Below are 16,702 nucleotides of genomic sequence, written 5' to 3'. Positions count from 1 at the left end.
GGTTGGGCACAAGTCACCCCCAGTTGAGCCTCAGTGTTATCAGTAGGGAGCAAGAAAACACAGTTTGCCAAAAGCAGATTTTGTGGGTTTTCCAGCTGCTGGCTGGAAACCTACAGCAGCCCCCACCACCTCACTTCCAATGTGCTGTGGATTCTGACTTCAGCAGCCTTTCCTCCCATGCAAGGACTAGGGAAGGAATCTATTGGACTTGGGAATGCAAGTGTATTTATTTGATAAACAGCCTGTTTTCTTCTGCATGTGGGTTTGTTTGTTTCCTTGCTTCATAAGAACAAAGCAAAACAACAGAAAAAGCAATGATTTTGCTTTAATGGTTCAGACTACATTGCCAGGACAGGACACACCCTGTGATCTATTGCTGGGTCTGTTCCACAGCTTTAGAGGCCACTGCTGTCTGACCCCAGGGGTTGGAGGGGGGCAGCAATAAACCATAACTGGGCACATTCAAACTTCAAACCCCAAGTGCAGAAACCTGGATTATACACGTCTGTTGGGTGAATGACAAGACAGTGGTGTGCAGGGCATCATCAAGGTCAGACCTGGGTCTGCAAGGTCGATTGGGCAGTTTTCCTGCTCATGGCACCAGCAAATGGATTGTGTGACAGAGTCAAAGTTGCAGCCCAGCCCCAAGAACAGCAAAGGACACGTTGGGTCATCGTTAGGTGATATCCAGCACACTTCTGATTGGCTCCTGTAAAATCTGTAGTTCTGTCACACTGCCTGAGCAAGAGCAACTGAGACTTTGTTTTGCCAGCTCTTACACCTTGCCCAGTGAGAGGCCAAGAGCTGGGCAAGAAGTATCTGGAAGTGCCACCTCCTGCCTTCCTGACCCCTGTTCATTGAGTGCCTGCAGAAAAGCTCTGGTTGGTCCTCTGTGCCCAGGTAAATACTGTTGTGTGTGCTGAGTATTTCAGAGGGAGCAAAGGAGCCCCCAGCCAAGCAACTGGCTGGATCTGTTGGCATGAGGAAGGAGGGCGCGAGAGAACGGTATGGGTCATTCTAGGTGCTGCTCCTAGAAAATTTGGTTCTGTGGCTTTAAGAAACCCTGATTGCTGTGAAGGACAGCCTCCAGCAGCTCTTGAGCAGAGACCCCAGGGGTGATTTGTCAGGGTTATTGAGGCCGCCTTCTCCCACCTGCGCACAATGCGAGGCCACAGGAATTGTGCTTTGCCAAGAGTGAGCAACCCAGAGGTGAGTCTCCAAGCATGAAGGGGCTGGACTTGATGGAAATTTGAACTCGCCACCTGGAAGAGCTTTGTGGCCTTTGCTTTCAAGTGGCCTTGATGCTGTCGCTGTGCCAAGTGAGAAAAATGCAGCGCGCCAGGGAAGTCTGTCCTGGCCAAGCAGAGCTGTGTGGCCTTGGCTCCCCTGCTCCCCTTGCCTCTGGGCCTCTGTAATTGTGCTGTTCTAGTGGTATCCCTGCTGCAGCTTCCTGCCTCCACTTTGGCCAACAAAGCTGACTGTTCCTCAGATCATAGCAAGGATGAAACCAGCCTCGCGTCCTCCAGAAGAGGCTTCTTTTCGGTGATGTCCCTCTTCTGCCACAAGCCCCAGTTAGATCCAGCTTAAATTGGCACAGGGACTCAGGGTTCCAGGGTTGGCTTCTGGTTCCTGTGTTATAAACAACAAACTGGGTTTCGTGAACTGGAAGGGTGTGGATGCACTTGAGAGCATCCCTGCAAACAGCTGAATTTGGCTGTGGAAGCAAAGGATCAACTTGGGAAGCAGGCAGCTGTTGTTCTCCCTGAGCCCCCTCTCGGCACATGCACACACACATTCCCTGGTGGCTCATATGTCATCTGGGCATCATGATACACCAGCATTTCCACTTCAGCTGGCTGCGAGATCGGCTTGTGCTGCAATCAGCAGATGCTTATCTGTTAAGCCGTGAAACTCTGGACAAGCCACAGAGTCCTCGTCATCTACGCTCTGCGCTCCACAATGGGGCTTGAAAGTTTATCTCCTCTGGCATGGCAGGCAAAGTGGAGAGGGCTGAGGGCTGTGCATTTTTGAATTCCCAAAGAGGAGGAAGGAACGCATCTGCAGCTCCATTTGTCTTGACACAAATCCCTCTTGCCTTAAGATGCCAGCATTTTGCTGCAGAGGATGGAGGCTGCTGCTTGCTACAGACTCATCCCAGGAATGCATGAGAAGATTTTGTCGCCCTCTGATCTGTTTGGCAAGGAAACCGGCTTTAAACTAAGGCCCAGACCACCTCTCTTGGTGGCTGTAAAGAAATGCAGCATTCCCTTCGCCCATGGCTACTGCGGTGTCTCAGGCTGTGGAGCCTCTGCCCCCCTACTCTCTCCCCAAAAAAGATGCAGTCACCCAGAACAGGGCTGTGCAGTTACTCTGTAGGTTTTGGGGCTTGTGCGGTGCCCCCGTCTCTGTTGGAGGTCTGGAGAGTCAGTGTGGTTGATGGATTGGAGGGCTGGGCTGAGCTCTGGCCTGTGGTCCCACCTAACTGAATGGCATCAGCTGCAAGTCGCCACCTCTCAGCCTCCGGTTCAATGTCACTGACAGGCATGTTTCGATAGCAAACACAGTAAGGACTGCGGCACATTTGCAAAGTGAATGGAGCAACATGATCTGAATGGTGTCGGGCTGGGAGAGAGAAGCTGCTGTTCCTGCCCCATCCTGGCTTTCCCATCCTGAGAAGGAGAGGAGGGGGGGGGAGAGAGGGGATGCAACCCTCTGGGTCTAGCTAACTGGGTGCCAACAACAGGTGCCCAGTCTGCCAAGCGGCAACACCAAGTGGCTGACCAGCCATGGTGAGGAAGGTAAGGTAAACTGGACAGTGGGCCCCCAAAGTTTCTGAGGCCCCCAAACCTCAATAGGGTACAAGAGGGTGTGTAAGCCTTGGAAGGAGCCTGTGCTGAAGGGGACCCCAGAGACTGAACTAACTCCCTGTCCCTGCTACAAGGGCATTCAGGCACCAGAGGGCCACCACTAGGGAAAACACAAGCTGGGTCCAGCACTTGGCTGAGAGCTTCTGGTTTAATGCACAACAGGGCAAGAAGCAGTCTCAGCAGCGTGCCTCTTTCCACTGGCACAAAGAGGCCTCCCCAGTTCACAAGGGGACGTACTTAGCTGCTCAATTCGGTCCTGCTCCTTCCTGGCTTCAAAGCAGTTGTGAGAATGCACAGAGTTGCAGGAGGAGAAGTGTGCAGCTGCCCTGATGCTGAGCCAGGCCAAGCCTGTGGATGCTGTGTGCTAAGAAGACCAAAACCCCAAAGCAGCAGCTGGGAGTTAAGGCCACTGGGAAGAAAATGTGCTATTGGAAGTGAGAGCTGGTTCCACCCTTTCCCAGCAGGTCCTCCTGGCAGCTGGCCTTTTGGCTTCATCACATATCCTGGAAGTGTTGTAGAAATGGTTCTGAGTTCCCCCGGGTTCCTTTGGTATAACAAGGTTCCTTTCCCTGGCTGAGACGCTGCCTCCCATCACCCCACCATTGCTCAAGGCACGTGGCTGAAGAAGGGGAACTTTTTCTCTATTGCTGTGTGCTTCAAGCCGCTCTCCCTCTCCCGTTTCTACTCGTCCCCAGCAAGGTAGCCTCTTGGTGTGTTCATCGCCACTGGCTTTGTTGAGAAGGTAGCAGCAGAAGGTTCAAAAGTGCCTAAAGGAAACAGGGCTGCAGCCGTCTCCCCTAGACATGGCATTTGCTGCTTGGTGTTGATGGCGATGCAGAGAAGGTCCTGATGGGCAAATGTAACTCATGGCCAGGGGCTAAGCGAAATGATTTTTACACAACCAGCAAGACTGGCAAATGTCTTGACCTGGGAGGGAGGGAGGCAGAGGAGGAGGCAGAATGAATGTCTCTTAAGGTCACAAATTGCTTGGAATTTGTGGTTAGTGCAAGAGTGAGTGTTGGCACCTTGGTCTGGCTTCTGGCTCTTGTTATTCTTCTTTCGGCTTCTCCACAGTAAGGAAAGTGTCTGCTTTGCTGGCCTGGAGCTCCGAGTCGCTGAGGTGCTTCTTCTCCCGGCCCTGATCACCTTTTGACCTCGTCCAGGATGGGGAGCGCAGGTAGCCGGCCCGGGGGTTAGGGTGGGGGTGCAGACCTATGCCGAGAGAAAGAAAGGCAGGTCGGGACTGACCAGCACACCTGGTTGCTTCCTCACACCGACAGACCTTTCGTTAGGACTGCCATATGTCCGGAATTTCCCAGACATATCTGGGGATTTGTCTGCCAAAATAGCGTCCAGCAGAATTTTCAGAAATCGTTTAGAATGTCTGGGAAAATCCAGGTATATGACAGCCTACATTGGAAGTGTTGGGGTTTTTTTGGCAAATTTCCTCTTTTAAAAAGCTCAAAACTTTCTCTTTCTTTCTTTCTTTCTTTCTTTCTTTCTTTCTTTCTTTCTTTGAGATTTTGCAAAAATCAGGGCTCAGCCACACTTTCGTCTGCCCGTATTCTGATTGCATCGTGTACCAACTAATTCCCCCAGGTCTAAGAGTTTCCCCATTGTTCTGTGGCTGTCTCTTGAGAAAAATCCATTGTACCCATTGACTCAATAGCTTGGTAAGCAACATCTCTCTTCGGATTTTCTATGCATCTACGAAGGTCCAGTTCAGTGGGTAAGAACTGATTTTCAAAAGGCACAGCTGCAGAACAATGAGAAAACCTCTCGGACCCTGGGGAATTACTGTATTTTTCCATGTATAACACGCCCCCATGTATAAGACGCCCCCTATTTTGGGGGACTCCAAATTACGAAAATGGAAAATGGCCAATTGCCAGCAGCCCTTGTCACAGCCACCAATCACCAGCACTATCGCCGCTGAGAATCTCCTGCTCGCAGCTGCGACCAGTCACCCAACCCCACTCTGCACTACCCAAGTATAAGACGAGGGATAATTTTAAAGCTAATTTTTAAATTAAAGACCCTCGTCTTATAGACAGAAAAGTACGGTAATCAGGGCACAATGCAATCAAAATACAAGTCAAGTTTGGACGAGCCCTTAATTTATGACCCATCTTTCCACATACTGGGTCTCAAAGGCAGCTATCTGAAGCAATGTACAATAAAAACAAAACAAATATCCAAAGCAGATAAAACAACAGCAGAGCAGAAGAGAAGCAGATTAAAACAGTAACCAACTTAAAATTCTCAGTGAGAAACACAAAGTCCTCCCTCTCCGGCGAGGGGCAGCTGGTCATGCGCAACGCCAGCTCCCAGCTGTGTCCACATCAAAGGACACATCCAGCTAGTTCCATGGGGCCTTGATGAGCAGCTCACGTGAGTCTCCCTTGCTGAACTTGCGGCCTGTGCAGCCAATACAGTTTGCAAGGCCTGCTCAAAATCAAAGAAGCTCCCTTTCCAGACGCAGCCTCCGAATGAAAGAGGGAGGACTTTGAGCCCCGCATTTTCTGTGAAGAAGTAGAACAGAGGTGTGGGATCCACTGGGTGTTTTTAGCAGATCTCCTGAGAGTCTGCTCGCCTCCTTCTGTGTGATCCATGCACATGATGGCCAATAATAACAAATCAAAAAGCCGACCTGCGGCCTGGATTTCCCTCCCTGCCTCTTCTTGTCTGCCGAGAGTGCAGGGAACTCTCCTCATTAATTCCACTCACACTTCCCCACCAAGGAGGCTGATCTGCATTTCCACTCCATCTGTGTCACTGGGATGCAGCTGCTGCCTCTGCAGGCACCATCGCAGACACCCTCTTCATACCCCTCTCAGCACAGCTGCTCATCGTGCCATTGCTCTGGGAGGGGCAGGAGAAGAGGGCCTGGAATCATGGGATGGAGGAGCCCTCCCTCCCCCCCCCCCACAGTGCACAAGCCCTCCCTAGAGCAATAGCTTGCGCATCATCCTCAAGCAGATAATGAGGACATCATCACTCAGAGGAGAACCAGCTTGCCCCAGGGAGAAGCTTGATATTTTCCACAATCAAAGAGAACATCCTCTAAGCCAAAGTGTCTCCCTTTCTGAGACACCTGTCAAATGCTATCTGTTTTCTGAGACTCTTGGCACAGCTGGGCTGCTTAATGAGGCGCACACACACCCCTACCGGCATGCTTGATTAAGCAGATTTCACACTGTCACTCCATGCTTAGGTTCCTTATCATCACAGGTGGGGTTGATTGGCTCAGGTGACCTTTCTGCCGCAGCAGCTCTGCCTGGAGTGATGTGCAAGCCCCACAAGGCAGTTGCCAGGCACTCTTTTCCCCGCCACTGCCCTAGTCTTTGTGCCCTAGATCTTGCCTAGCTGATTAAAAGCATCTTACTCTGTTTGCAATCCTGTTCCCACTTAACTGGGAGTAAGCACCATAGAACTCAGTGGGACTTACCTCTGGCTAGAGATGGATAAGATTACGCTGCAAGAATTGGGCCTCATAGACTCACTCTTGTGCACTGAACATCAACAGTTTTTTAAAAAGTACTTTTGAGAATTAGATGCATGACGAAAAAGGAAAAGGAAATTAGGGCACCTGAGTACAGAAACATACTTTGCGGAGCCGTAAGGCACCATACAGAGTTGCCATTTTGCAACTGAATATGCTTCAGGTTGGATCGCAACAGATCTCAGGGCATACATCTGATGTTTAGGCCCTTTGTGGCATCATGTCTGAACTGCTTCTTGTTAAACCTAAAGCCTGGGGAGGGGAACAACAGACCAGAATTATACTGAAATCAATAAAATCCTACTGAATGGGGTAACAACATTAATCCCGGCCAGCAGGAACTATGGTATAAAAAGGAAAGCATTCTAAGAAGCTGCAGAAACGGCAACTTTGTTTGTGGTTAGAAAATTTTCTAGGATCAAAACTGGAGAGCAGAGTCACCTCTCCAGATATACTTCTCCTAAGTAATCTCACACTTGCAAGTGAGATTACTAGAGGGTGGGATGGGTGGAAAGGTGTCAGCTGACACCCCCCCCCCCATAAGGCACTTGCTTAGCTGCTTTGCAAAGCAAATTTATGTGACATTGCCTCTCCCCACTTGCCGAGCAGGATGAGTGCCACATTGATCATCAGATCTGCAGCCGTTGGCTCGACCCAGCAGTCTCGTCTTGCACTCTTTTGTCAAGGATGATAGGAGTTGTAGTCCAGCCACATTTCAAGCGCCACAGCTTGCTGATCCCTCTTTTGAATCCCAACGTGTTTCTCCCCCAACCTATCTTAGGTCTATGCAGATGTATGCAGTTGGAACTGACTAATTAGTTCCTCCATTTTAAAGCTTGCATGATTAATTGGTTTAAGATTCAATCGAGAGACCACGCTTACCAGCAGGGGATTCATTGCCTGTGTTCTCATCATCGGAGTCAGCAAAGACCTCCGCCAGCTCCTGGTCAGACATGTCTGTAAGCTCAGTTAGGTCCAGAAGGTCAAAGTGCACCTCGAGGGAGGAGACGCTGCTCAAAGGTTCTGTGGAGACAAGATGTCAGTGAGAACCATGACCAGTTGGGCAGTGTGGGAACAGATGAGAAGGCCCTCTGATAGGGTCAGTTGTCCTGGACTCGGACATGCCCTCCCCACACTGCAGATGGTCTGCAGACTGAGGCCTGAGAGGGAACACTGGTGGGTTAATGGCAGAGGCAAGATTTGAGCCAGGGACTTTCCTGATTCTGTAGCTCAGCCTTTTAGCCTCTGCACTTTAAATGAATGCAAAGTATGCTTCTTATTTGTGGTAAGCTCCCAGATGGGCCTTTCTGCAGCTCCCAGAAGATGCAGCTGTAAGGGAGTCCAGGGTCTCAGGGGGAGTTGCTGAGCTGGGCTAGGGGCCCAGAAAGGTCTATGCCTTCTCCTACAGCCAGCAGAGAGCCAACTCCTTCCTTCCAGGTTTTACTTACGCCTGCGTTCCGCAACCTGCAGCAGCCCGGAAGTGGGGATTGGGATCCCTCCTTCTTCCTCAGCAGGGGGGCTGTGGGGCTCTTCCACCAGTCCATGTATGGGTACAATAATGGGGGCCAGCCGCTCTGGCGTTTGGGCCCCTTTAATCAGCTCTGAAACGACAAAGGGTTGCATCTGCTTACAGGAGAGCAGAGGGAGAATCACTACGCAGGCCTGATCAGACCCACCCAGCATCAGCATCCCTCTTCAGTTCAGGTGGATACAGTCAGGCTTGGTGGCCAACAGGTAGGAGAGACCTGTTTCCCATACAAGCCTCCCCCCCCCCATTTGGCATGAAGGGAGCTGAGTGGGACTGCCCTTTGTTTCTGCAGCGAATTCTGGGAACAGAACCCTAAACTGACTACCAGCCTGGATGGCTACTAGCCACGATGGTGCTGCCTCCACAGTCTGAGGCTGTAATGCTTCTGAAGACCACTTTCTGGGTGCTATTGCACTCAGGTTCTGCTTGAGGGTTTCCCACAGGCACCTCATTGGCCACTGTGGGAACAGAATGCTGGACAGGCTTTTCTAATGCTTCTCTGTCCTTAAACTCCAGCTCCTTATCCAGGCCACTCCTGCAACTTATTCATGGCAGATGAGAAACCAAGGAACAACTTCCACCTCCCACTTCTACCAAAGCTCAGATGTTGGGTCACTGTTCGGCTGAGGTACAGCATTCCTCTTTCCTTTGGCTCTCCATTTTTGCATTTCTTCACCCTCCTGTGCTGAATTCGGCTGCAAGGATTAATCCAGCCTGCTGCGTCAACCATGTCTAGCTGCAGCTTGGCTGTCTCCCCCGTGTGTGTGTGTGGTGTTTTTTTTTTATCCCCTCCTTGCATCTAGCACAGACTGGCACCATGTCAAAAGCGTCTCCCACGGTTCTTCCACTTAAACTTCAGCTTAAGATATTTGCTGTTGCTCTTCCTGCAGGTTCCTCCTGTGGCCTCACTCCTTAATAGCTTTCTGTTCGACTCCAAGCCCTTAACCAAGCCTCTGCCAACCAAAGGCCTTCCAGATTCATGGGTGGTAAGTCTGTCAGTGGCTCCTAGCCACGATGGCCATGCTCTGCCTCCACAGTCAGAGGCAACCTGCTTCTGAACAGCAGTTGCTGGGAATCAAAGTGAGGAGAGGGCTCTTGGGCTCAGCTCCTGCTTGACGGTTCCCCACTGGCATCTGGGTAGCTACCATGAGAAAAGGACGCCTGGCTATACAGCCATACATATAAAATTTCATATGGAAATCTGTGCCCTCTTTTTTACGTAATAGGAATGCCAACCTGCAATACCCCTGTGGTCTTTGTCCTCTCATCTTCCCTTCCCATTTCCCTCTTTACGTGGTTCCCGTTCAGGCCAAGCCAAGCCACACAGATGCACTTCTGCAGGCTCATGGTCTTAGAATCATCTAATTGTAGAGTTGGAAGGAACTCGGAGGATCATCTAAGTCCCACCCCCTGCAATGCAGGAATAGGCAGCTGTCCTATACTAAGGTTACCAGATTTTTAAAATAAATCTTGCTATGTACATGTGAATGCTGAGAAAGCTGTAAATCCGGGGACTGTCCCCGGGAAACGGGGACACCTGGTAACCTTATCCTATACCGGGATCGAACCTGCAGCCTTGGCATTATCAACACCACGCTCTAACCAACTGAAATATCCAGGCTTCAAAGCATCATTGCGCAGCTTTCTTCTAGGATGGGCACCCCAAACTGAAAAAGGGGGTAAATGAGCAAAGCTGTGCAATCTGCAGCAAGAGGCTCTTTGCAGCTGTGAGGCTATTAACAAAGGGGCTGTGTTTGCAAAGGCAGACACCTGATACACGCCTCCCTAGCCCTTGTTTCCTTCCTTCTCCTTGCCCTTTCTTCTGTTTGCTCAGCCTTGGATGAAGAGCTCATCCAGGAAAGGGGGAGGGGCCTTATCTCCCCCTTCCCCAGTATTAAGCACCCCCTGCCTCATAACTCTAAAAGGACTCCTAGAGCTACCCAGAGAGGTGTGGGACAAAACAGGAAGAGCAGCAGCTGGCTTTGCCTGAAGAGCGGCAAAGGAAGAAAGGTTGGCACTTTCTCCCAGGGCAATTTACAGATGGGTACCAAGAACCTGGGGTTCCTGCTAAGGAACCAGCTGCTGCTGGGAGTTGCAATGACAAAAGACTGGTCTGTTTGAGAGCAGGCCGGCAGGCATACCCAGAACAAAGGCTGGTCTGTCAGGAGGAAGGAAGATGCCACCAGAGCTACTGTCCTGCCTGTGAGCCATGGGCTGGGTGTGCTCAGATGTCTCCCCACTGACCCCCTACTCTGTGGCCATCAGTTTTGTACCCAAGGGGTGGAAAACATGCCAGCAGCCTTGGCTTCTGTATGTGCAGGTAATCCCAGCAATGCAAATGCACAAGAGTCTAGAACAGTCACACAATGAGAGACTCTGAGCCAGCAGCCTTCCCCAACCTGATTCCCTCCAGCTGTTTTGGTGCATGATTCCCATAAGCAGCACTGGCTGGGGGTGATAAGAATTGTGGTCCAAAACAGCTGGAGGGCACCAGGTTGGGGAAGGCTGCTGTAGTAAATCCTATTCTTTGGTGTTCCCTGTAGGTCATAGCTCAGGTCTCCCCAGATGCTCTGATGAGACGTTCACTTTGCCCAGTGTTGGCAGCTAAGTCAGGGGCTTGTTGTGGTACACATGACCCTCCCCAGGTGCCAGGACTTTGCATGTGTGCCCCCTCTCCCTCTTTACATCATGGCTGGTGCCAGAAAGGCTGTGTCTGCACAGTCCACTCATATAAAGGGCTCAGCTAGAGAGACACAGAAAAGCAGAACCTCTGAGCTTGGGAAATCACTCTCCGCCTCGTCCATTGTGCCAAGGCCACACACAGGCACTGCCCCAGCACTGTGCCAGCTATCAGGCAACTGGCACCCTACAACAGGGGCACACAAGGTTTGTGCCACAAATGATTGGCAGGCTTGGTCCTACCCGCTCATTAACAGGCAGGATGTTGGTGCTGTTATCCGAAACATAAATGCAAATCCCTGCTAGCTAAGCATGCATGTTGATGTGCTGGGAAGACCCATGGTCAATGCTGCTCTCATTTTTCACATCACTCTCCCCCACAAAACTACCCTCCTCCAGCACTTGTGTCCTGAAATTGAGTCCTCCAGGTACCCTTACATGATTGCAAGTGTGTGTGTATGTGTGCACTTCCAGAATTTTGCTGTGGCATCACACTGGAAAAACAAAGTGCTCTTTAATTTCCATGCCTCCTCCTCTCATCCACAGACGTGCAGCAGCAGCGCAATGTGCCCAGCAGGAGGAGGGTGGGGGAGTTGGGCATTGATTCCCAATAGAGATGTACTAGCAGCACTGAATGAAGCGAGGGGCAATATTCCCTAATGGACTGGAGCTAAGGGGAAAGGGAGCCCACAGCCCTTGGGCAATGAACCTACTAGCATTGAGCAGAGAGAACAAGAAGTCTCCATTTAGTCAGCTCAAAGCAAGGGCAGTGAAAGGGGGAATTTCAGTGAGAGCAACATATTCTTTTCCTGAGCTGCTGACAACATTTGGGGTTTGAGAATGCCTCCCAAACTAAGTTGTGAGCAATCAAGCCATGGATCCAAAGCTGCTGCTGCTGCTGCTGCTGCTGCTGCTGCTGCTTCTTCTTCTTCTTCTTCTTCTTCTTCTTCTTCTTCTTCTTCTTCTTCTTCTTCTTCTTCTTCTTCTTCTTCTTCGCCAGTTCTGCAGTCAGCATGCTCTGATCTATTTGATTGGGATGATGGGGCCCCAGGGAATATATGGACTAGTGTGGGTAAAAATCTGGTTCTTTCTTAACCTAAGAGTCATGAAGGGGCTTTGGGGGTACAGCACTGCCAGCAGGGGTGATGCTCATTTCAAAGGAGGCCCCCAACATCCAAGAGCATCCACTGTCCTTTTCCAACAGCAGAGACAGAACAAACACGCTTTTCTCCTAGCCCAAACAGAGCTGTTTATTTAACTGTGTCTGGATTCTGTCCAAACTCTTTGCATTTCATCCAACCCATTCTGCAGGTTGCAGAACTCCTTGCTGAGTCAGAATTGCCTGTTTAACCTGCAGCAGCTCGTGGTGATCAGCAGATTCCACCTTACAAACAGCTCCAGTAGGGAATGCTTTTTTCCTCCAAAAAAGAGAAGTACCAGGGCTACAGTTTGTCTTGAAACCCACCCCCATTGGTTTGTTGATTTTGCTGGTTAATTTTCTGCATGCATATGTAGTCTGCTTTCCTGGTAAAGTGGCCACCAATGCAATCATTTAAAATCGTCTTAACAACCAATAAAAAACAATCTAAACAAAATTAAGACAGATGTTTAACCAGCTAAGTATCTGGGGATTTGTGGCATCCCAGTGGTAAATAAAATATACTCTGCACATGTTCAGAGGTGCTGAACATGTTCCTCATTCTGCAGCTGAAAACTGGCATGGGAACCATTTTCTGGGCACATCTGGAATTTTGAGGGAGTGCCAATGCCTCTGATCTCTTCTCTCCCTAGAACAGCCCCCAACCTGAGAGACAGAAAGAGTGAAAATGCTCACACACACACACATATGCGTTCTGCTTTTCCAAAGGATCTAAATAAAATACGTAATCTGAGCCTTGAAAAACACATAGAAGTGAAAGAGGATGTGGGAAAGAGCAACATTCTTCCAACTTCCTCCTTTAGTGCTATAGCTATACACTTTTCAAGGGGAAGAAAGTAGGACCACCCCCCTTACAACTTCACGGGCAATAAGACAGTGACTGGGGGCGGGTAGGCCAAAAGCCTTTGTGGACACCCAAGCTCGACCTCAAGGGTGCCATTGTGCTCATGGGTGCCAAGTTGCCAACTCCTGGCTTGTGTATGTGTATTATTATATAGATTCACATGTTATTCCAGTCTAGGGGAAAGGACAACAATTCCCCCCAACTTTTCTTGCTGAGCAGAAGCTGCCAGTCTGAGACAGGATCCTCTTTTCTTCTTTACAGTATTGACTCATCCTTAAGCCTTGGTTCCTTTTTGAAATATCACTGACATGCTTTTGGTTGGCTCAAAACAAACACAATAGCCCAGACTCAGGAGGTCACTAGTAACAGCCACATCTAAATGTCAGATTTATTTCTCTAAAGGAGGGTGTGCAATGTTAATAAGGAAATTTTTGGGTCATTCCTGCTGCTGGGGGGGGGCAGGAAAGAAGGGAGATGCTGTGTTAAAGGATCTTATTTCTGCTTGCTCCCCAATGGAGCACCGTAATGCAAAAATCATTCCTTCATAGTGGTTTCTATCTCCAATGAAAGAGTTATAGATAAGGTTTTATATTCTCATGTGCCTGCTGCTTTTATGATCTCTTCTGCTTCCTCTGAAATGAATGCATATCCTTCCCCATCTACCCCACCAGTCTCCATCTCCCTTCCCTCCCTCTGTGTCAGAAATGTAGGCTGCAAAGCAGGGGCAGGGACAACCTGCGGCTCTCAGGCTCATTGCAAAAACGCTCTGTAAGCCATCAGTTCAGGCCTCTGACAAGAAGAATCTGTTCCTCCCCTGGCAGTCTGCTGGGTGGAGAGGGAGAGGAAGCAAGAAGAGGGGTGTCAGAAAGAGAGAGGAGGGGTGTCAGAAAAAGACGGGGGGGGGAGGATGTCAAAAAGACAGAGAGAACAAAGGGTGCCAGAAAGAGACAGTGGTAGGCAGGGGAGAGGGGAGAAGGGGCTGCTGGAGATAGTGAGAGGTGGAGAAGAAGGGTTGCCTAAAAGTGAGAGAGAAAATAGGCAGCAGTGGGGAAAATGGATAGCAAGGAGAGAAAGAAAAGGAGATGTCACTGCCCATTTTTGACCCTGGCCCCACCCAGTGCTGTTATCTGTTTTGCCAACCAACAGTATATAGACCCCACAGATCACCCTAGGGAAGGAGGCCCTTGCCTTGAGAGAGAGAGAAAAGTTCCTTGCTGCTCCTGGCAATGAATGCCTGGACTCCTCCTGTTCAATATATTCCTCACCGTGCCAATAGGAGGCTGGTCTGCACCAGCCCTTGTGTATGTAAAGTGGCCCCCCAGGGCTGGACTCCAGCAGGAAAGGTTCTGCTAACTCCAACTATACTAGAGCCATCCCTGGGTGTCTGATGAAATGCCTCTGGCCAGATCTTGGAATCAGGTTTGAAAATGTGTGCGCCTTTAAATGTTAAAATCATGCCGATGCATTAATGTTAAGCATCTGCTTGCCAGATTCAGAAATTGCATCTTTCTTCTGAGGCTCCTAAATCTGACAACATCCCTAACGGAGAATGTTGAGAGGGAATCCAATTAGGAGAATTTGCTGGTGACTGTTGAGTTGGAAGGACTGGAGCTGTCTGGGGAAATCACCCCAGTTGCTCTGCGCTGGCTGCCCCTTCCCCCTGCAGCCCCCTCCCCAATCTACATCCTCCCCCCAAAAAGGAGGGAGCCTGCCTGCTTCTCTCAACTCCCATCATCTCAGCTCTTCTCCCAGCCTGCCCCTTCCAGCATCCTTCGTGCAGCTGAAGGAAGGGGGCTTGGAGGAGGGGGGGGGCGTGTGGAGATTCTCACAACTGCTGCTGACTCATATTACGTGAAAGGCGCTCCAGGTCACCAGGCCTGGACTGATGGAAGCTGCGCGTTTGGTACGGGGAATAAACGGCTGGCTGCGGATACTCAAAACAAGAGCTGCCAGGAATCAGGCCAGTCAGAGATGGAAGCCTTTCCATAAATGTGTATGGGGTGGAGTGAGGGAAAGAGGAAGGTAGCAGGGGCCTGAATGAAATCCACGCTTTGTCTCTCCAATATTATTCAGCACCCCTTCCCGCCCCCTGCTAGTGGCCAAGAGAGTTGGGGTAAAAGGGCAAGACACGCATCAATCAGCAGCTCAAGCCCTGGGGAGGGCGCTGATTGAGTTTATTCAGCGAAAAGAGGAAAGAACTCTGCACATGCTCAAGGGCGCTCTAGCGAGGCCTATAATTAAAAACAAGCAAAGCCCGGCGGGGTCCTGGGACAACTCGCCTCATCCTGAGCGCTTGTGAAGCACAAGGGGGCCCTCGTTGCGGGTTCCGATGCTGGGCCTGTCTCAGCATCTTCCCAACGGCAGGGCAGCAGCAAGGAGGCGCTTTCCTCCGGCAGCGGAGAACCAGCCTGCCCGCGGGCTTGCCCTGGTCAGGGGAATCTGGCCAGGGCATCGGGCTGCTGGGCTGCCTTTCCTCGCCTGCTGGGCTCCAGATGTGGAACAGGGACGATACCCTCGAGGGGTGCCACAGCTGGGGCAGCTGAGAGACCTTCTGCCTGCTTCTAGGAGGGATAGGGAAGAGATCTTTCTCCAGCTTGGAGCAAAGTGGAGAGCGCGCACACTACTTGCCCTGGGCAAGACCCCTGGAACTGCTGCCTCCCTCCCGCTCCACTCAAAGCAGCCGGCCAGGCAACTTGCAGCCCCAAGTGCCAAGCAGGCGCCCCGCAAGGCAGCCAGCTCCATCGGGCCCTCCAAGCACGCATCACCCCGGAGCCTCTTGCAAAGCGGCAATGGACAAACCTGCCCAAACGCGACCTCCGCACCGCGCCCAAGGCAGCCACACCCTCCCCAGCCCAGAGGTCCAGACTCCGGTCACACCCCACTGCGCGCCCCATCCATCCTCCGCGGACACACTCCGCGGCGCCTCGCCTAAGTTGGGGGCGCGCGGTGGGATCCCCAAGGCGCCCTCCGCCCGAGTCACCACCAACTAGCCACCGGCCGCGTGATCCCTATGATTCGCGGCCGGGGACTGGTCAGTCCACTTGGGGACCCTTCCTGGCCAGCGCGGGGAGGGAGAGGATAGCGGCCCCGTCCAACTGCCCCCTCGGAGCGTCCGAGGCGCCCTCCTGCCAGTCCGGGCAGCTCCTGCGCAGCAGCGCCCGCTGCAGGCGAGACGGAGCCCCTCACCGCGGCAGCGGGGCGGCGGCCCCACTTGCTCCAGCGATCCACCAAGGGAGGGAGCGAGGGCACCCGCTAGGGCTGCGTCCTCCGTCGCGAGCGGCGCACTTACCCGGGGTGGCGGCCCCTCCCGGCCCCTCCATGCGTCCGGGCTGCTGCAGCCGCTGCGCTCGTGCGCTCCTCCGCCTGACGAGCCGTCGCCGCCTCCGTGCGCGCCGCTCTGGTCACTGCACCAGCCGCGACAGCAGCCCGAGCGCTCATCGCCGGGGAGGAGCAGGAGCGGGCCCGGCCGGCCGGTTCGGGCGGGGGGCGAGGCAGGAAGGCAGGCGCAGCAGAGCAGCGGCGGCCGCGGCGGCAGCCCCCCACCTCGGCCGTCGAGGAGCGCCGCTAGGCACTGGCCGAGGGGAGGGGACGGGGGCGGGGTGCGCGAGAGGCGGCCGCGCCAGCGAGCGAATGGCCCGCCCGCCGGTCCGCACCACCGGCTCACCCAGCGGGCTGCTGGGCTGACTTGGGCGTTCGGCTCCCTCCGGAACCTTCCCCGACCGCCTCGCGAAACCCTGGAACGTCGAAAAGGCGAGCGCCTCTGAGCACGTGCAGAGTTCCCGGCGCAATCTGCGTCCCGCTGAAGTCAGGGGTGGCAGGCTTGCAGCGGGGCAGCTGGACCCATGGCTAGGGAGGAGCAGAGACAGAGAGGCGGGGAGAGGGCGCTGCGCGGCCTTCACTCCTTTCTTGTGAGGACACCGGAGACTGGGTGAAGATAGCCCTTGGTCTGACCCAGAACCTGAGCCTTGTTTTGACATTCTTATGGGGAAGTCTGTTGCTAAGAAGGAAAAACCTCCAGTTTCAGGGGCAGTCTACCAGAGCATTTCAGTTGCTGGGTGGGGCAACAGCAGAGGAGGGCTGGGAGTTGTGGGTTTGAGGGTGGAACGAGGATGATGCCTGTGAG

At 52.3% G+C, this 16,702-nt stretch overlaps 1 protein-coding gene across 6 annotated transcripts; it reads right to left on the bottom strand.

The window, feature by feature from the left end:
- Window positions 1–309: 309 nt before the first annotated feature.
- On the bottom strand, window positions 310–16,172 carry DBNDD1 (dysbindin domain containing 1). 6 transcript variants are annotated; one of them, XM_053399904.1, is made up of 5 exons: window positions 15,869–16,146; window positions 7,818–7,970; window positions 7,246–7,392; window positions 3,893–4,079; window positions 310–1,629 (listed from the first exon to the last, which is right to left on the bottom strand). In XM_053399904.1, exons 1-4 carry the CDS (start codon window positions 15,897–15,899, stop codon window positions 3,916–3,918), a joined length of 495 nt encoding a protein of 164 aa, XP_053255879.1. In that variant the 5' UTR covers window positions 15,900–16,146; the 3' UTR covers window positions 310–1,629; window positions 3,893–3,915. The 6 variants fall into 6 exon arrangements, with proteins under 6 accessions (XP_053255879.1, XP_053255880.1, XP_053255881.1 ...); XM_053399905.1 differs by lacking the exon at window positions 310–1,629 and adding an exon at window positions 3,158–3,794 and having other exon boundaries at window positions 15,869–16,147; XM_053399906.1 differs by lacking the exon at window positions 310–1,629 and having other exon boundaries at window positions 3,158–4,079; window positions 7,252–7,392; window positions 15,869–16,150.
- Window positions 16,173–16,702: the final 530 nt, after the last annotated feature.

This window comes from Podarcis raffonei, chromosome 8 (genome assembly GCF_027172205.1).
Source record: "Podarcis raffonei isolate rPodRaf1 chromosome 8, rPodRaf1.pri, whole genome shotgun sequence".
Taxonomy (NCBI): Eukaryota; Metazoa; Chordata; class Lepidosauria; order Squamata; family Lacertidae; genus Podarcis; species Podarcis raffonei.
Note: the sequence above shows the minus strand (reverse complement) of the source record. Positions and strands in the feature narration are given on the sequence as shown.